This window comes from Bombus pyrosoma, linkage group LG6 (genome assembly GCF_014825855.1).
Source record: "Bombus pyrosoma isolate SC7728 linkage group LG6, ASM1482585v1, whole genome shotgun sequence".
Classification (NCBI taxonomy): Eukaryota; Metazoa; Arthropoda; class Insecta; order Hymenoptera; family Apidae; genus Bombus; species Bombus pyrosoma.
Window position 1 is genome coordinate 11,124,850 of NC_057775.1, and position 20,142 is coordinate 11,144,991.

Below are 20,142 nucleotides of genomic sequence, written 5' to 3' on the forward strand. Positions count from 1 at the left end.
ATCTTTTAGTTTTTTGCATTGCACAGCAATGCCGTTTTTATAACAGTTGCAACGTTCTTTACATATTACGCCAATAATAAAATGTATTAACAGTGTTTTGTTGACTAATAATGTTTAGAAATAGTTTAAATAAACAAACATGCCTAAACAATTCGAATTAATTTTTACAAACGATCATGATCATTTATTTTGTAAAAGTTTTGCGATAATCCTTGTCTTCACGGACGAGTTATTCGTTTGTGCAATAAAACATCCAAATTTCCAGAAAGTCTTTATGTATAAAAAGTCTTATTGTTTTGATATTTTTGGTTGGAACGTATAAAATTTTTTTGCACGCAATTAATTTATTATGTGTATTTAATATCTGTATGTAGAATATTAATTGTAGAAAAACGTTTTGTATAAATATTTATCTAACTTATCAATATCTTACCAATTGACATAGTGCATCGGCTTTTGCTTCGAACGAAACAAATTAAATTCGAACGAAAGGATGGACATTACTACTAGTTTGTTATTAAACAAACAAATCGAGTATAATTAATAAAAGAATATCTTTTGTTACTCCAAAAAAATCATATTCATTAAAAATATTATTAAATAATGTACAAAGATAATCTTAGATATATAACAACAAAATTTAAATTCAAATTCTTTACATTTTCATGAATACTAGTTCATGATCGTGTTAGAATATTGTTTTCCATTTATTCAAAGAGAGGCTGTAACATACTCGAATATCACGATACAGCATTAACTAGACGTCAAATGTGCAAATATTGGTACTTACAACTTTAACGTGACCGTCATATTTGAATTCTAACCTTAGATTTACTGAGAGAAAAATCTAAAGGCAGTTCCCGACACGACGATCTGTTTCATTTCGTTTCTTTTTGTTTTACAAGGCAGATTTGAACCGTCGAACACAAAAGATCGCTTAGTTTAAACTTATATAACGTTATCATAATTGATCACACTGGATCTTATGTAATTCGTCTACTGACGACTAAACTGCTAATATATTCGACTAATTTGTATTTACAATAACTTAGACCAGCGATCCGTCGAACTTTGTGCTGCTGATCCAAGAATTAAAAAATCGCAGGCCGGTAAGTTTATAGTCGCGTTTACCTTAATTCGTCAAAGAAATATCGGTTTCTTTTATTAAACTCGATCTTTCTGCAACGATATATGTATAAGTATAGTGTACTGAACGTTATTCATCACGAACAAAGTGGCAGTTGCAAGAACTAAAGATTCTGGTCAAATAACTTCCGGTTCTAAGTTATCGTTACCGATCGAGTTCTAAGTTATCGTTACCGATCGAATTATTTTTCAAGAATTTCCGTTCACTTTTATTTTGTAACTAAATATACCGTAGTTCGAGCGATCTTAATATCTTAACGAACGACTTAGGAGTATATTATTCATTGAATCTTCTTAGATACACCATTCGCATATCCATTGGCGTGTCCATTCGTAATGTTTCCGTTACACATAGCTGCGCCGGTAATTTTTTTCTTCAATTGCGTATCCGCCTTCATTTTTTCTAACTGTCTTTCCGCGTATGCTTGTTTACCCTAGAAAATTATTATTAGAAATGTTAATATTGCAGTTAGTATCAATATAGGGAGATTTGCAACAAATTTACCTTGGCAATGTAGGCTTTAGCGTAGAAATTTCCGAATAAAACGATGAAAGAGACCATGTAAATGACAAGAGCATACTGCATCCAGAGTGGGAAATCGCATCCTGACCGAATCCCATTGATGCCGAGGATCAAGGCAGTAGTAAATTGGATTAATTGAAGAATCGTCAGATATTTCTTCCACCAGAGATATTTAGCTACAGAGGGCCCCAATGCGGCTAAGCCATAATATGAATACATGAGGACATGGATAAAACTGTTCACCATGGCTGGCAGGAAAGCTAAAAAAAAGATTTTCAATTAAACATTTCATTCTAACAAATTGAAAAGAAAAAAGGAATACATATTAAATTAAAAAATTTAATACACATGTGATTATATATTCCAAAAAGTATTTTTTATTTCAGTGAAAACGAGACCCTACGATTTCCCTCTTAATTTCGTAATTCATAAATGTCTAGAGATATTATGATATGTTTTGTACATAAACCAAGAGATATTATAATTTCCTATAATTGCGTGAACTTTCTATAAAATTTTGGATTCATCGATTAGCATGACTGGAATTAATGAGTATAATTTAAACAAATTTAGAGAAAATATATTGTTTAATACTGTTCAAGCTTAAGCTTTACTGCAATGTAATGAATTACATGTTAGTCATAATACGATAACATAATATAATAATATTGCATTTAATGCTATTTAGAAAGTGGATATGTTAGTAATTAACGTGGGATGCGCTATTGCAGATGTTTATTAGCAGATTTTATACTTTTACTGTATTTTACCAATGATATTCATTTAAACAGTCATTGAACGGTCTAGAAGTAAGAAGGAGAAAGTGGACGAATAGTTGCGTTTCAAAATTTAATGAGAAATATAAACAAGTTTTCGCTTCGAATATTAATTTTAAATAAAAAAAAGTTATTGACTGGAATAGTTCATTCTATAAAGCAGTATAAATTGATATATTTAAGTATTCGAATTTGAAATTAACAATGATTAAAAAATGAATTTTTTTTACTTTATATTTAATTTCGATGCCATTTTTAATTAAAATGAGTTTTCTTTTCGAATATTGCAATTAAAAAAATAAATATGTAAGTAAAAATGTCTAGAAACTATATCGATCGGTAGAATAGTTTAACTTGAAATAAATTATAATCGATGACACAAGTAGCAAGTTACGTATTTACGTAGTCAGTTATCTATATCTCTATAATTGTTTGGAAAGAATTGGACACAGATAAATACTTACTAGATCCGCTTGGAACCCATTTGATACCAATCCACCACAACGAAAACATAGTGGAATGATGGTAAACATGAAGAAAGCTTAATTGATTATCCTTCTTCCGCAAGATAAAGAAAAACGTATCACAGAATTCCAAAAGTTTGCTAAAGTAGTACCACCAGACTGCATGAGCAATCTAACAGAAACAATTATTATTTTATTTTTCAATCAATTAAATTTAAATTAAAAAATTTGTATTAGTATATACCTGCAATTCGTCTGGACGAGTCACGTGCCTAATCGGCTGACACACATAACTATAACGTAACCTGGTGGAAGCTACGAATAACTGCAAATAATAAATATGACAAATTAAGATACCAGAATCATGAAATGCATAACCAACCCTTAATAGCGAAAACAATGTACCTGTATCGCGATGTACGCGTTAAGACAGGCCATCGCAAGATTATACGGAACGAGTGCCCACGTTAACTTGAAGGCTTTTCGATTTCTCATGATCTTTGGCCCGGCCCATACAATGAGTAAATACAACATAGTGTATATCAATGTAGGTTTTGGCGAATCGACCAGAAGCCATCCTCTCGTTCGTTCATCTGTAAATGCGTAGTTACTAAATTTAACTGTCAAACTATTATTAAATTATAATAATTAGGTACATTAGGGTTTAAAATAATGCATTTTTTATTTAGTATCGAAACAAAATTGTATTTATAATTTTAATATGGCTGTTTACCGGCAAGGGATAGCGTCCAGAGGTAGTAATTGTAGGCATCATTTATTAAAGTTGCTGTGGAATTAATTAAGCTTGCCATTGCCTGAAACGAGATTAAATCGTACTGCATTTGTGAACGGATAATTCCAGATTCGAGATTGGAGTGTGCTTTTAATAAAAAGTAAACTGAATGTAAATTACAATGCATTTCACGACAGTGACTGTAAGCTCATATATAAGTTTATCTCCAATTACAAACGATTATCATGCCTATTTTAATTTACATTTGTATTCTAGAAAACGAATATTTAATTACTGTAATAGTCAGCTGTAATTCTATAACTTTTTTGTAATTACAGCAGAATTTTCATGAGAGCGGTCAAACGGTACACATATTAAACGAATGATTATAATAAAAATGAATCAAAGATTTCCTGTACGAAACGTTCGCACGACCGTGCACGTGCGATTTACCGCCATATTCCTACGCTTAATGAGCAGCTTCTATGCGCGTTATCTGGCCGTTCACTTAAAGTTGGAAACGTCATATGTAACTTTCACGTTATACCTGTCAAACCGAACGCTATCTCCCTAATCGTCTGCGGGAAAACACGTTTCGTTGGATCTTTCGAACAGCTCGGGTTTCGAGTTGGGTCGATGCTCCGACAGCAACTTAGGAATGTCTACTTTCATTTGCGGTTTAACTTCGCCGTGAACTTGTAGCAAGTGCAAGTGCATGTTCTCCCCCCGATATGGCAAATTTAGCTTTCATCTTGCATTAATTAAACCACCTTATGGAGCGTTGATTGTATCCGCGAAATCTGACGCTGTTTTCATGTTTCTTGTTAATGAAACTTGTTCGATTATTTCTTTAAAGTTTTGTTGATTTTTTGTTAAATATATATATAAGAAAATATGATAGAACTATTGTCACATAGATATTGATATTAAATTTTCTCTTTGTATAAGATTTTTTATTTTCTTTCGCGTTCATTATTTTATAGAATTATCAAGGGATGGAAAATTTTGCTTATATTTAAACCGTCCAATATCAGAAAATTAATTATTTATCGACATATAATTAATTCTCCATCTGCATGTTGGATCATTTTCGATCAATAATTTTAAACACTTTTCATTATTTCTATATTTCTGTTTAAATTTTGCTTTGCTTAAAAAAATTAAGGTGACATGTGGCAAATAAAAGCTATTGGATGATATTCTAGAGACTTGGGAGAGTATTCAAGAATTTCGAGGGATTTTCAAAACAAAAACCTGAGGAAAATTGCGTGGATTTAAACGATCTAATATGTAAACGGCGTCAGTAAACGTAAGGTTGCAGACGGAGGACTAACAGTAATAACGTCAGTAGAAATTTGTTTATGCGTAGTCATATTTGGAAAATTTTCAAATTCAATTTCTTTGAAAACGAAGCTTTACATCAGAAAGCTTTATTCTATATTTCTGATTCATTCCCATATACATAATCATTTCACTTTCGAATTTATCGTTTTATTGTAAAACACCGCGTATATGATATGCAGCAATTGGAACTACCATACAACGCTTCATCCAATTTATACATTCACTCACCGAAAGTATCATTTTTAAGTCTCACTTAAAGAAACAAATACAGCCAATCATCGAGGTTAAATTACCCGAAAAAAGAAATTACAATTTCTTCTAAAACAGTTATGATTAAACCATTGGAACGAACTGACGTTTTTATGTGATTTTGAAGAAAATAAATTGTGATTTTTATTAATTGTTGGCAGAATATGCAGCTACAATGTCACTGATTTTCAAATGGCTGGCACGAGCAATGAGCGAATGATTTCTCGGGAGAAAGTCTCTCTGATAAATCAATTTGTAATCTCTGGAAGCTGAGTGAAATTACCTACAAGACCAGTTTATTTGCTGTAAGCAATGGAATGTGCCGTGGATATCTCACAATCGACACATGATACAAGCTGTTCATTGTCGAACGATATGTTAATTTCTAGACATCTTTGTTTACGGTGTATCGTTTCTCATTCGTTTCTCTTCCTTTTTTTAAATATATTTTTTCACGTAGTAGTTAATTTTGTTCTTATTTAATTTTGGTATTTACATCTTTCTGTTAGTGAAATTTAATTTTTTTTTTAAAGTTTTTAAAAAACTCGGTTTAACTGAAGTTCCGTATTATCTGAGGTGCTTTGAACTTTAGCATAACTTTGTCTTTTTCGAAGTTTTAAACAATTTTAACACGAATTTTAACACGAAAAGTACAAAAGTATAAATAGACAGATATTGTGAAAGCATTTAATTAAACTTTCAACCGATTAAATAATTAATTAAATTTAAATATGTGTATTTTATCACAACATTATTTAGTTGCATTATCAAAGTGTTTTCTATGATTTTATTATACGATTTATGAATATTAATAGACTTTTGCAATATTTATAATTTTGTCTAATATCCGAGTTTTCTATTATCCGAGATAGACTCGTGTCACATTATTTCGGATAATCGAGGTTCTACTATATCATAACGTTAGCAACTACTCTTCTGTTAATCTCTTTGATCTTATTTCAATCTTTGATGAGGGATACGGAAACAATTACAAATTCTTCAAAGGAAAAGTACACCTCATTGAAAACCCCATCTATAATTCTATCCAAAACTCCATTAGGGACACTTGAATCAAAACTCTATATTTCTCCCCAAAAATTTTTAAATTACATGCTCTATGAGAGTACAAAAAAAAAAGATAAGAATTTACAATTTTTCTTAATTTTTCTTTTTCTTCTTTTTCAATTTCAGAAAGTTTAGAATTTCAGGAACAGGATCCAAAACTTTCATAGAGACTTACTCTTGTTCAAAAATGCCCAAAAATCACATATTATCCAGATAAATTTCCACAGGACCTCCAGTTAAAGTCTTTCTTTCACACTTGCACACAAAGTTGAATTTTCAAAGAGCAGTTCAATAGATTTCAGCACAAGAAGGTCAGAGAGTTTCTTACCTCGTATACTACTGATCGTTAAGAAGCTAACGGCGATACTGTCGTGATCCTTGTCTTCCCCGCACACACCAACGATGAACGTCAAATACTATTAAATATTATACAAAAGCGGTCTAATATCGTATATATCGAGAACAAATAGTCACTAGCGCCTCTACGATTAGTCTGCGATCTACTCTCCTGCACGCAGTCGCGGTTTTGTCAAAGTGACATGACACGTTTTAATAAATCTACTGTCGGACAGCTGACACCAGCGGAGGTGCCGCTAGGAATCGGTGCTTGTACTCGTTCACACGAGGAGAGGATCGTCATACGACGAGGTCGATCGGCAAAGTGGCAGCGCCTTGTAGCCTCTTCTCCGGTCCACTTTATAACTTTGGTGTCGTCCGTCTGCCGATTCTCCTGCTGGTGGTAACCTCACGTTCCCGGAGGTGGTACGATTTCATCGGCACGTGAAACGTTAAACGAGGCCAAAACCCCTCCGCTACTTCGAAGATTATATCGAATCCGTGGGGATAGATCGTTTGGAATCGGTCAAAACGATGTAGGCGCGTGTCCCACCCCGCGCGATTCGTTTGCTTTCCTCTCCCCTCTGCTGTTACAGCGAATCGAGGGGAGTATTAGTTTTTCGAATGTACAGTGCTTTGAGAAGTGGCACTTCGTCGCCAAAATTGTAAATGTCTGTATATATATCTATCTTTTTCCAACACAAATCTGGGCTGAACTTCGTTTTGGAAAACACTGAATTTGTGATTTTTTTTTACAACACGTATGATTGCTTTGATGATCCAAATATCCAAAGATATTAATTTTAAGATGCGGAGATCATTATTTACGTTATACATAAAAAGTTTACGCATATCGTGCAGTTTATTTAGATACATATTTATGTATGTTTTATGACTTACATGCATTGGCAGGTGATTGATTAACACAATGAATTGAATATCGGTTTGGGTTGGATTTGATTAATATTATTAAGAAACACGTTGACATAAACAAATTCGTGCCCTACAAAAGATTGGGTGCGCAAGAGAAATCGTTATTATGAAGACCGATCAAAGTCCATGTTTCAAAAACTTGAATTTTGGCTATGAAATTACCACTTTGTATACCACTGTGGAACGTTACCGATGACGCTGTGTGTGGCTGACAGATCGAGTCACAACCGGATCGGTTTCGAGAGCACTGGCTACACGACTGTTTCGTTCGTGGCCTCGATTCCGAGGTGAAGGTTAGGATGTTCGGTCGGGGTTTTTTCTCTCGTTTTTGGTTGAATGATTTGACAGGTGGAGATGCTGGTCGAGAGAAAGGGAAAGGAAGTGGTACAAAATGGTACCATTACAGGAGGGTGAGTGCGCGATCAGAAATTAAGATGGTTCAGTTTAAGGGAGATTGTTGAATAGCTTCAGATAAACATTGGCTTTTTTTGTTGTTAGAAATTAAGAATGAAATGGAGCTGAAATAATTAAGGAAGGTTATGTTTTATAGAAATTATAGCTTCTGGAAATGAAAAATTTCCATATTCATTGACCCATCTATTGATTCAAAATTGGATCAAAGTAGTATCGGATTATAAGCAAATTCGTATGTGGTATAAGTGTCGATAGAAGTATGCACAGTGCTATTTACGAGACTTTTAAGAGATGTCGCACGGGCAGATGTGAGGATGTAAATATGGATCCAAGAGAAAGCGATACACAACATAAAACTCATCTTCCGAGTGATGAATTAAAACAGGTCAGTGGTCCTCCTTTAACCGTTAAACACGTTTCCGAATATTTAAATACACTAATTCTTAGGTTTTAATCATCTCTTACTTGCAAACATTTTTTAGGCATTTAAAATCAAATATAAATTTATTTATTCCTCAATATAAGCTTCAGACGAAAACTTACGTTTCCTAAACAAATCTATTAAATTTTCGTATCACAAAACCACGTGTTTTGTTGCATTATAAATATACTTGAATAGCAAATTAAGTTGCATTTCCATTTATAGCAAACAATTTAAAAATTTTCGCTACTTGCATAAATGTCCAGCTATCAACTAGAAAATTTGGGACATCATTTAAATAAATATTTTGCATCGGTCCCAAGATAAATTATAAAATGTAAAAAAGAGAGACAAAACTTAACCCATACCAACTAGCATTTAGATAAAAATTCTGCAGCTGTTCGAAAATAACCTAAAAAAACCCAAAAAAGAGAAATAATTCATAAGATTCGCAATTGTCAAAATCTCTTTGACATAAAAATCGTTAAATACATAATCCTACTTTTTGTACTCTAATTTGAAGGATATAGCATTAATTAATTGTCTAACGTAAATTGGATGAAATATGAATGAATTTGAACAGGAAGTATATGCTTCTTTCGAGGAATCCGTAGACGGAGGTAAGGAAAAACCAATTTAGATTCATCTCATAGACATTTCATGGGGTCAACTGATTGGAATGTTTCTGTCAGTTATGCATTGCAATAATCGATGCATAGACCACATTAGAACTAAAAAGTACAGTATAAATTAACACTCCTCTGCTAGAAGCAAAGAAGTCTAGTGGAACCAAAAGCCAATTTCTTTTTGTTATGATTAATGTCTAATTTTCTGTTTAGTATCTAACACCGTACGGTGATGATGAAAGCGATTTATCTTCCTATAATGTAACGTAAGTGTTACAAGTTATATATGCATGTATATATGTATCTATTTTTTTTCAAATCTTATTTTATCTCCTGATTACTACTCTCATTATAACACAATTATTGTATAATGCTTTCATAACAATTATGACCTCTTAAAGAATATAGTATCTCTTGCAAATGTTTTATAGTTTGAGTTAGATTTTTAAGCTTAATTGAAAAAGTTAAAAAGAAAGAAAGACGATTAAAGAAATTGGTGGTTATTTATTGTTGTGCTACATAATCTCTTAAGTCACTTGTAGGCATTTCAAAGCTTGATTCGTGAATGTCCATCATGTTCATAACTATCATTGACTCATCCTTTTTTCTCGTGCTCTGACAAAAGTTAGAGGCGGAGGAGGAAATGGAGACAAAAAAGAAGCAGTTGAAGGAATCTGACTGCAGAAGGAGAAAGCGCGACCGGTTACTTTCGTCGGCGTACACGTGTATAGTACACAGCAGTCCGGCCTGTGCTTTTTTCTTCGCGCTTCGGCTTCATTCTTTTTCGCTCGGCCTGGTATTTATCTCGGTCAAGAAAATGTTCGTTCACGTAGAAGTTCCGTTGCATCGTCATTTAATCAATCAATCGACCTTTTGAATTTCGGAATACGGTTAATAGAATAACCCTAGACTTGTCGATCTAAGATTAATAATTTTAAGGATATAAGAGATCTTGTGCTATACTTGAAATATTTTTAAAAAGATTTAGATAACCTACCAAAAACATACACGCGCAAGATGTTTTCTTATTTTATAGAATTTCAATATTTCAAAACAGAAATTTTTATTCTTATTACGTCATTTATATAATTTAAATGACTACTTTTATAAAGGCTCACTTGAATAAGTACATACTTGAATCAAAACAATTATTCATACAAAACTTTCTTCATTTATATTCATATGAAACTTCGATCAAAACTTTCATTTATAAAATATTCATTTTAAGATTAATAAATTACAAAATACAATTTTTGATGAATTTTGTGTCTCACCAAATTTCTTTAAAAATTAGATAATTTTCTTTATGTGTTATTACAATGGTTCATGATCTTAATTATAATAATTCGCGTGGTTAATGAGGATTGGTAAAAATAAAAAAAGTTGTTTACACGGACAAAATGAGATCAATGGAACCCAATTGTGCCCGGAGCAAACTTTCATCCGGATTTACTTCTTTCCCTCTTCCGTACGCATAGCCCATGAGCAAGTGCCATTACTATTGATAATGAAATACATAGCTATTATTTATAAACATGTAAGATGTGATAATATAAAACTCAATTACTATACGTGTAGCAGAAACGTCATTGATATCAATTAAAAAATAGCGTGCAATCTGGATAAAAATATTTCACTAATCACACTGTTTACTTTTCGAAATAACACTCCTTATTATTAGCAGTGAAAGTATAAGCAAAAGCGTTTGAAATAATTATAATAAACTGAGTAATTCATATAGAGGGATTAATATTTCATAAAAATTATAGTAATAAAAAAATTATACTTATGGAACGATTAATATAACAAATGTGATGTTGTTTCCTCTTCGATTATTTTCTCTGTTTCTTTAAACTATGTGTTTGCCATATTGTAAATCTGATATCACATTAGAGAAAGTTGCAATTAACAAACTATCACGAGACTTCATTCTAAACATATTTTACAACCGTGAAAATATAATGCTTTGCTTAATTATATATTGCATAAAGTACTGTTGTTCATTTTCTACGCCATTTTAATCTTGTATATGATAACTTTTTTGTTGATAAGTTTTGAATTTAAGTTCTTGCTTTCATTGCAAATGAATGACGTTAAAGATCTCGTAATTAGAACGCTACAGTTCTTGTTTGTGAAATTAATCGATGACGATGCAATAGCACGCGAATTGTACGCGTTTGCATTTTTATAACCTATAAAATTTGCGAATTAAGCGGTATACTTGTCATCAAAGCTGCAATTCTCGAAGAAATATTTTACGTGATTTCAAAATTATTACACATTTTACACATTCATCCTTATGCAATGTATTGTGATCTTTACGCAAAAACGAATGAAAAATATGAAATACATTTCTTTGATATAAGATTTCATTTTAGAGAAAATTAACTTTTGTAAAATTTACCAATATTTATAACCAATATTTTTTTCATTACTTAACACTTTAATACAAAACTGTTAGACATCTTCTACGAGAAGTCTTAACTGTTTAGAATTTGGAGGATGCATAAGTTTAGGAGAGTTAGTATACTGCTCTAGGCATAATATGGCGTGACCAAATTCTCTAATAAAATATCTTACCAGAAGCAAATATATCTTAGCCTTAACCACTTTTTAATTTAACCTATAGTTTCCCTATACATATGTATACATATATGTGTATATCTAACCTGCAATTTTCCTAATTTTCCTATACATATGTATATGTATGTAGATACATATATGTACGAATCGAGAACTCATGCTTTGAAAAGAACATTTACATAGTATCAATACTTATTCTGCACATCAGGATCGGGTATAAGTCCTAATTGAACATTAGAACATTTAAGAATATAACGTAGATTTATTAGTGCCAGGACACATAAACTCCATGTTCTCAGATTCCCGCATTTCTCATTAAATTACAAGAGAAAGTTGGACTTAGATTCCATAACACATTCTACGTCAACTACTTTGTATAGAACTCTGATTTATCCTAATTTTTTATAATAAAGATTTCTCCAATTTATATATTTCTAGAATTCTTCAAATCCAGAATTTTGTAGCTAGTCTCTCTTTTAAATTGAGGTTATCTTTGTCATATTGTACAACGAATGTATTCTTCAGACGTCCTGAAATTTCCTAAAATTCTTTTATTTGGAGATTTTGGAAAAAGGTTAATTGAACGCTTTATATGTTCCCGTTAAAAATTTATATCTTCCTAATTAAAAATGACATGTTTAATTGCTCTAACGATACACTTTGGTTCGTTAAAATTATTTAGTAAACGAGAATTACATATCGAGTCATTCTCGCAATTCCTAATTCATGTAACCCGTAAAATTAACAGTGAACAGACAGCTGGTTAATTGTTGCGAAACGTATGACAAGATTACATCAGGGATAAGCAAGTAATATGTAGATACTACTGTCATATAAACAAGAAGCAGTAATTTTGTATTCTGTATCAGAATAATCACTTGCTTAGGGGCATAAGTTAATGTTCCAGAAAGGACAATGAAGTAGAGTAAATATCAACAGTTAGTCACTAAACCACAGCAAAAGTATATTTTATCCTGACTGCAGTTTTGTATCTTTCTTATGTTTTGTATGACTTAAACATATCATTTTTAACGTCTGATTTATTTCATGTTTATTATCTTTAACATTATAAAAATTTCATGATCTCGTCTTTCTTTTAATAACTATTGAAAAAATTCGATGATTAATCGGTTATCTTAACTCGAATAATGGAATTAAATCATATAAGCTGATTATTCCCACGACGGCGCGTGCATTAACGAATGGAATATCTATTTCTATAAGTTATACATATATGTAATACGTGTCGCGAGAATACGGTCTACTGGCATACTTCGAATTCGTGGATACCTGTATCACGGAAATGAATATTGCGAAATGTGTGTGGATTCAAAGAGTTAATATTTAACTATGTTCGTTAAATATTAGTTGACTGTTATGAACGTCCCGAGAACCGATCGTAAATATTTCATTGTTTAAAAATCGTCACCCTCCGTCGTTATCAGAATTACGAAATGCAATCTTTACACATAGCTTATTTAGATGAACGATAGTTTATTTAGATCTTTCTGCAATTTGTTCAAAGGAAAAAACTCGAAATTTTATATTTTAAATATTATATGAAAATTATATCATATCGTTACGAAAAATGACAGTGGTCTGACTTACATCATTATGATTCTTAGTCTTCTATATCATACGAATGAAATAACAATTTACGATAAAATAAGTAGAAAATATAAGCATACAGCCGACAAAATATGTATACATATGTGATGAAAAGAATTTTCACAATCTTGATATGTGTAGGATGTGTTATACTATACTGTACTTGTATTGTAGAACATACGAACTCTAACCTCATTGCTAGTAGTAAGAAACTACATAACATCAGAAACGTAGTCGGCGCAGCGGTGGCGGTTAATCTTGATGTATACTACTTGTAGAAATGTGAAGTCAATCTTAAAAAATAGTTCTAAATTTTTAAAGGATAGTTTAGTCTACATTTGAAAATCATCCCCGTTAGTACAAAATATGGTATTCAGATTTCAAAGAGTTCGCAATTATTTGTCTACAGTAATTACATAATTATAATGCAACAAAGAGAACATATTAGCTTTTTTATATTTACATATACGTTACGTTTCTTTTAGATACACATATTTTTGTTCGTAACTAAACATACGTATATGGTTACTCACTTAAAGCCGAACAAAAATATATGTATCTAAAAGAAACGTAACGTATATGTAAATATAAAAAACAAAATTCTAAATAATTTATCCTATTTTAAATATAAAAACACAAAATTTATTCCTGATTCCTTTTAAAATTAATATTACAAAATGATCAAAGATTATTACGAACAATTAAATTCCGTCATATTTTTCGAGGAATTATCTCCGAATCTATTTATACATTTTTATTTCGAATTGCCTGCAATGGAAAAATGAAAACTTTTACACGAATCGTTATTTATTGGGGAATAATTTGAAATTATTATATCTGGCATATGATCTAAATAGTTGATTCAGTGAAACTGCTTTCCAGAGCCTTGCGATAGTCTATTGCCGGCGAAACGACCGGTCGAAACGAAGGAAAAAGTTGTCAGGTAGAGAGTGGTTACCACACTTCCTTTCTCCCGAGGCTAACCAACTATATGTATAATCAGTCGAAATCATCAGTATTCTTCAGATCGTTATAACCGTGAAATCGTTATTATCGGTCATCATTGAATTCAGAAAATTCAGACCAATGATAAAGAAGGAATCTACACATACCAACCGATAACTAGACCTCCAATGCGATCGAATTTACAAGTTATTGAACAACTATACATGATTAGAAGTGTGAAAAAGGAAAGCATAAAAAAGACAGAAATATATTATGGAAGAAATAATGAGATAGTACACGTGTTTTACACGAATCGAAGCTGATTTGATTTCTTAATTATGAGAGTATTTATTATTTATCGTGTTTCTAAAAATTTATTATGTAAAATTGCGTTAAGCAGGAATTTATTTTTTCTTTTAGCTATAAATTCTAATGAACAGTTATTACTAACTTCCATAGCATTTAATCCTTTCACTGTTCTGCTATTTCTTTTTTGTCACTTCCATTAGTATGTATTAAATGAACCATGATAAATGTCTAGTAAAGGTTTCCTTTTACAATTAGGAAGTAAATTAAAAAATCTTCTTTCATTTTACCTCATTCCCACAATATTCAAAATGTTTCATCCTCTGAGAACACTATGTCTGCTTTGATACGGATTTCTCTACTAACAGAGTTTAATACCCCTCCCCTACACCGAATAGACATTCGATAGTATCAACTGTTATCTTCTATCGATTCCTGCGAATGATACAATATTATAATGTACAAGCCATTGTCATTAATAGAAGCAGATTATAATGAAGGAAATCTGAGAAAATAGACATGGTGAAAAGCAATCTCCAATAGCATTCAACTCGTGGGTATCTTAAAAGGTGAAAGGTGATTGATCTTGTATACTACGTACGTTTTACAAGTTTCATTTTGAAAGCAGTTCTTGCTTTGCAGTATCTTGTTATTTATCTTGTACTCTAACCTTCGTTTATCATTGTTCATTACAAGGTGTTATTTCTTTTTGGAGGTTATCTCGGCCTTTGCATCTTATCTTTACATTTAAGGTTATTAATTAATTTATTTTTCAAGACGATTCAACACTGATTTGATTGGAACTGTTTAGGAAAATATAGAAAATTTTACATAACGTAACAAATTGAAAATATGAATAGACAAATCAAAACTATATTTAAACGACTTTTCAAAATTTTGTTAAAGGCTTCTAAAGGTATTTGATGCTCTAACGATCATCCATAGAAATAATAAAAAAAAAAGAAACATTTACTGTGTATGTTGGAAATATAAATTTTCAATTGATGTAATATGAAATGAATTAACAGACTCGCCTAGACAGGAAATTTATAATGAACTACGTTTTCATTGCAACTAATGCCAATGTCAGCGCATGCATATGTCGATGAAGACAATTTGTTCAACATTTTCCTGATGCATGATTTGATCGGAGGCTGCTTCGCACTTTCTTCTGTACCGGTTGCTTGAACTCGCCACGATCAACCTCACTTTCAGGTCAATGTTTAGACTCGAGAGAATAGCGAGAAATATACGATGATTAATAACAGCAAGAACTTTCATATCAATATTTATTTATATATGCTATTATATATACTGCTTAAATTAATGGAAATAAATAACTAAGAAGAAGCAATAATATTTGTGTTGATTTAGTTAATGTTTATTTAATTCAAATGTTATAGAAAAGACAATTACATTTCTAAGATCTAACTAAAGATTCTAGATAAAATCGTCATTAACTGTCATTAGCAATACCTAAATATTTAAATTATTTTTTATAGAAAAGCAATAAGATTTAATTATTATGTATACACATTCAATTTCAATCACATTGATTAAAAAAAAAGTCTGACAATAGGCAACCTATTTTCCTTTTTACTGTTCTTTGACTCTCTCTTGTTTTCTAATCGTACAAATTAATCACATATCACCTTATATCTCGCTGTATCGTGCTGCATTATTTTGAAAACTTTTTAGTGAAAGTTACTCTAATCACAAGAAAAGCTATAATAAATTCAAATCTATTGACAATTCTATTTAAAGATTCGAAATTATCCCGTTATCCAACGATTTGAATCGTCAAAACTGCGTCTCAAATTTTTTTTTGTAGAATAAAAGATTTATGTTACAATTAAAAATAATTCAATATTAATGATGCACTAGAATACATTTATGTATTTGATATAATGTATATATGAAAAAGATATATATATATGTGTCATTTTTATTTCAATATTTGTATTTGCTGTCATTAGTATTTACATGTCCGTAACCTTAAAGTTATTTTTTTTAAATTCTTTATATAACTCGAAAGTGTATAAATAAAATTTCCATGTGTATTTCCTCAACTACAATTGATATCGTATCTAAACAAAATGATGAACGCCACCGACATCGTCTAACTTATAATCGATTAGTTATTACGCTTTATGTCTGTCTTTTCGATCGGGCACTCTTTCTCTATCTGTCGATTTCACCATGGGTCGATTTGCATTTCCAACCGCGAATTCACCTGTTAAGATCGAAGAAGCAGCGAAAGTGAAATCTCCCCAATGCAACAAGCATGGCGAGATACCACACGCATCTAATCCTAAACGCGATTTGTTTAACTTGTAAATTACAGTGTTATCCGAGCGACCGGACAATGAAAGTTACTTAAAGAAAAAAAAGCAACTATTCGATAACACAAATGTTTACGATTAATTACTTATGTATACTACAAACTCTTGATTTAAAGAACAATGATTTTGAGGTTAGAAAAATGAAAACATTAAGTAAAAATAAATATCATTAGAATAGAACATTTTATACAATGTTTCTCTTAGTTAAATTTCATCACGCGAGAAGACACTATTTATTCAGCAAACTTCGAAATTATTCATCAAAACTATTCACGCAATGTCATTTACGTAAAGCAAAATTTTTTCCGAAGGTCACTACAAAAAAAAGGAACAAGCTGTAGCTGTACAAATGTTTAACTTTTATTCTACGTTTGAGCAAGTTCACTGTTGTTCGGCGAACAATGAATATTTAATTCGATGAATATTTAAATTATCGTGCGTAATTAGTATTTGAATATAGTATAGTGAAGAAGATGAGAAGTTGTACAAAACATTTTCTTATTAAACCTTGTTAATTTGCGAACAGAAAAGGAAATTTTTAAATATATCGAATATAATACAACATATAAGAATGAAGAAGGTATTCTTCGTACAATACGGCACAAAATTCGAAATATTGTAAAAAAAGATAAAAAAATAGCCACGTGTATTTTATCTAAGATATAATATGTACTTGGTGCAACCCTCTAGAGTCTAGACGTTCGATCGCGACTGTTCGCCAAGTCTACACCAGACTTAAAAGTGAATGGGGAATAAAAGTAAAAATAAATAGTTACACCAAAGTTAACCACAGTCAAGTTGTCTCTGAGAAAAGTTTGAATTTCTACTTCATTATCTACTGGTTGTAATCTAGGGAAAGATCTAGTGAATAATAATAGGAACATAGACACTTGGACACTTTTATTCATAAAAAATCCTAACAAACACATATATATCATTGAACAAAATAGCTAAATTAGATTTATTTGTATAGTATGGTGATTTAAGCTATAATTCGGTTAATAGGTTAATAAATAAAATCATGTGCCAAATGATCTGAAAGGTTATACATCTATGTTAATGGAAAAAATAATCAGAATAGATCTCTAATTGAGGATTAATAATCTTAGTGTGACAGTTACGTGATTCATTCTGTATAATCAAATATGTACACATAACTTATAACTATTTTGATCGGCACGTTGTTCCATTCCGCACTAACGAACCTCCCAGAACATAACCAAAAACATCTTAAATCTTCTCTTTCGTATTTAATCACCATTTATCCTTCCGAAAAAATTACTCACCGTCCTTTTTTAAATTATCACTGGACTCATGTCAGGAATTTGAACACCAGTGGTGGTTTCGCGTCAAAGACCTCGCAGACATACGAACATCATCGTCGTTGTCGAATCTTCGCCGTTTTGTTGGTTGTTCCGCAGTTAATAAGTCCCAAATTTAACAAAGGAACTCACGTAATATGTATGCCATGCACATCTAATTAATCTTTAAATATACAACATAGATAGGAGACACTGTACACGATTCATTAATGTATTTCGAGGAAAACACGACAAAAGCTGTTTTAGGTTTCTCGAGTGTGGACGGTGCAGGCGCCGGTCGGCCGCCATCATAGAAATCAATACAACTGCTAACTAAGGGGAGCTCACGTCGTATTGTATGGTATATTAGGATGAACGTAGGATACCGTTTGGTTATAATGGATACATATTCTGAAAAACCATATTCTGATGAATATGTTAGAACAATCAAATATGTACAATAGAACTTCGATTGTTATACAAAACAGGATTGAAGAAACGTCTAAATATCGAGTTTCATGCAATAAAGGAAGTGACCAATCGGATGGTTCACAGTTACAGTCCATTGTATACTTCTTATTAGTTCTTATGATGTATGCTCTTCATTTTTATATTCGTAATCAATTGTAATCAATATGGATATAAGATATTAATCCTTACTATGTATTACCACATGAATGCATAGAACGAAATTTCGTGTAAATGATTACTGCAGATTCTTATGAAAGTAGTTCAGTGTTTTGGATACATTTGATATTTACAATATGCATAGTCATTTTATTGTTCATGTGAATTTAATGCTATAGGATATTCAATGAAATATATGTGTATGTATGTATAGTTTCGTTTAAATCCAGAATCCGGCGCGGATGAGTTGCGCTCCTCATCGTTCCCTGATTGTGTCATTGTGTCATTTAAAATAAATTCGTTTAGGATTAGTTTTTGAATGAATTTACGAAGTGATGATGTCAACCGTTTTTGTGTATTCAAAAACGGATAGTAATAGTAATAATCATTCATTCTGTATCTATTTATTCTTTGGACTTCGGGACCTGTATTTACCGGTACTGCTGTCCTCCTTTGTAAAATTATATTTATGTTATAATAGTAATTTTGAATATGTATTTTACACACTTTCTTAGTTTCTTTATTAATTTCGTATATTATAATGGGCTTTATAAATTTTTCAAACTAATGTAATCTTTAATACGTTTCGTGCCACGTATAAGTATACACCGCCGATAATATTCTTGTTTTAAATTATATAATACATATTATCGTAATGTGTGGAACTAGTGGTACACGCTGAATAGAAATTCGCGTGAAAGTATTGTACGGAACGTATTTGTAATTGTTTTTAAATTAATTGAATTATAAAAAATTATACGTTAGTAATTACGCTGAATATATTCTTATATATATATATTATAAACAACTATTATATGTATTTGGTGGACTACGTACAAACAGCTAATCTAATATTAAAATGTCAGAGATAACAATTTTGCTATAATAAAAAAATTAAGTAATCAATTAATAGAGAAAGATGGATAACAATATTTCAGACGCAGTAATTTATTTATCCATATATCTCTTATGTTTTTTATACTTTGTTATATATTATCATTCATATTTGTAAAGTTTGATGTAAGCTAATTCCTAACCTTTAACCTTACCTAAAAAAAAATTTTCTAATTTGAAACTTTAAAATTGACATACTTAAGAGGTAAAATTATGTAATTAGTGAATTCTAAGGAATTACTATTAAATTTAACCTCATTAATAATACTCTTCTTGAATTCGAATTCATATATAACTTATTTAAAGTTCATTCCGCATAATCAAAATTGTGCCGATTCGATAAATCAGCTCACATGGAAACATAAAGTTATCTACGTTTTCCGTATCACGTAAGCTTGATGGATATAGAAAATACATATTATGACGTCAAAGAACGAAAGTAAAGAAATTATATTTGACAAATAATTGTTCGCAAATATGTATTCACTCGTAAAAATTAATTAACG

General features: G+C 31.0%; 1 protein-coding gene across 5 annotated transcripts; it reads right to left on the minus strand.

Annotated features, from left to right (window-relative positions):
• Positions 1-34: 34 nt before the first annotated feature.
• LOC122568695 (elongation of very long chain fatty acids protein 4-like) lies at positions 35-18,416 on the minus strand. Of its 5 annotated transcripts, none has more exons than XR_006317179.1 (8): positions 18,101-18,416; positions 3,643-3,724; positions 3,315-3,502; positions 3,154-3,234; positions 2,910-3,081; positions 1,652-1,929; positions 791-1,580; positions 35-722 (listed from the first exon to the last, which is right to left on the minus strand). XR_006317179.1 is itself a non-coding variant. In XM_043728731.1 (8 exons), exons 3-8 carry the CDS (start codon positions 3,719-3,721, stop codon positions 1,428-1,430), a joined length of 951 nt encoding a protein of 316 aa, XP_043584666.1. In that variant the 5' UTR covers positions 3,722-3,724; positions 15,074-15,211; positions 18,101-18,416; the 3' UTR covers positions 35-1,427. The 5 variants fall into 5 exon arrangements, 4 of the variants coding, with proteins under 4 accessions (XP_043584666.1, XP_043584664.1, XP_043584665.1 ...); XM_043728731.1 differs by adding an exon at positions 15,074-15,211 and having other exon boundaries at positions 35-1,580; XM_043728729.1 differs by having other exon boundaries at positions 35-1,580.
• Between the last annotated feature and the right edge of the window lie 1,726 nt (positions 18,417-20,142).

Excerpts from the sequence above, each read along its gene's own strand:
- LOC122568695 (XM_043728729.1), bottom strand. The coding sequence starts at position 3,721 with ATGGCAAGCTTAATTAATTCCACAGCAACTTTAATAAATGATGCCTAC. Across the intron at positions 3,082-3,153 it reads CTCGTCCAGACGAATTGCAG|ATTGCTCATGCAGTCTGGTG; the intron begins GTATATACTAAT and ends TGTTTCTGTTAG. Across the intron at positions 1,930-2,909 it reads ATGGGTTCCAAGCGGATCTA|CTTTCCTGCCAGCCATGGTG; the intron begins GTAAGTATTTAT and ends TCTTTTTTTTAG.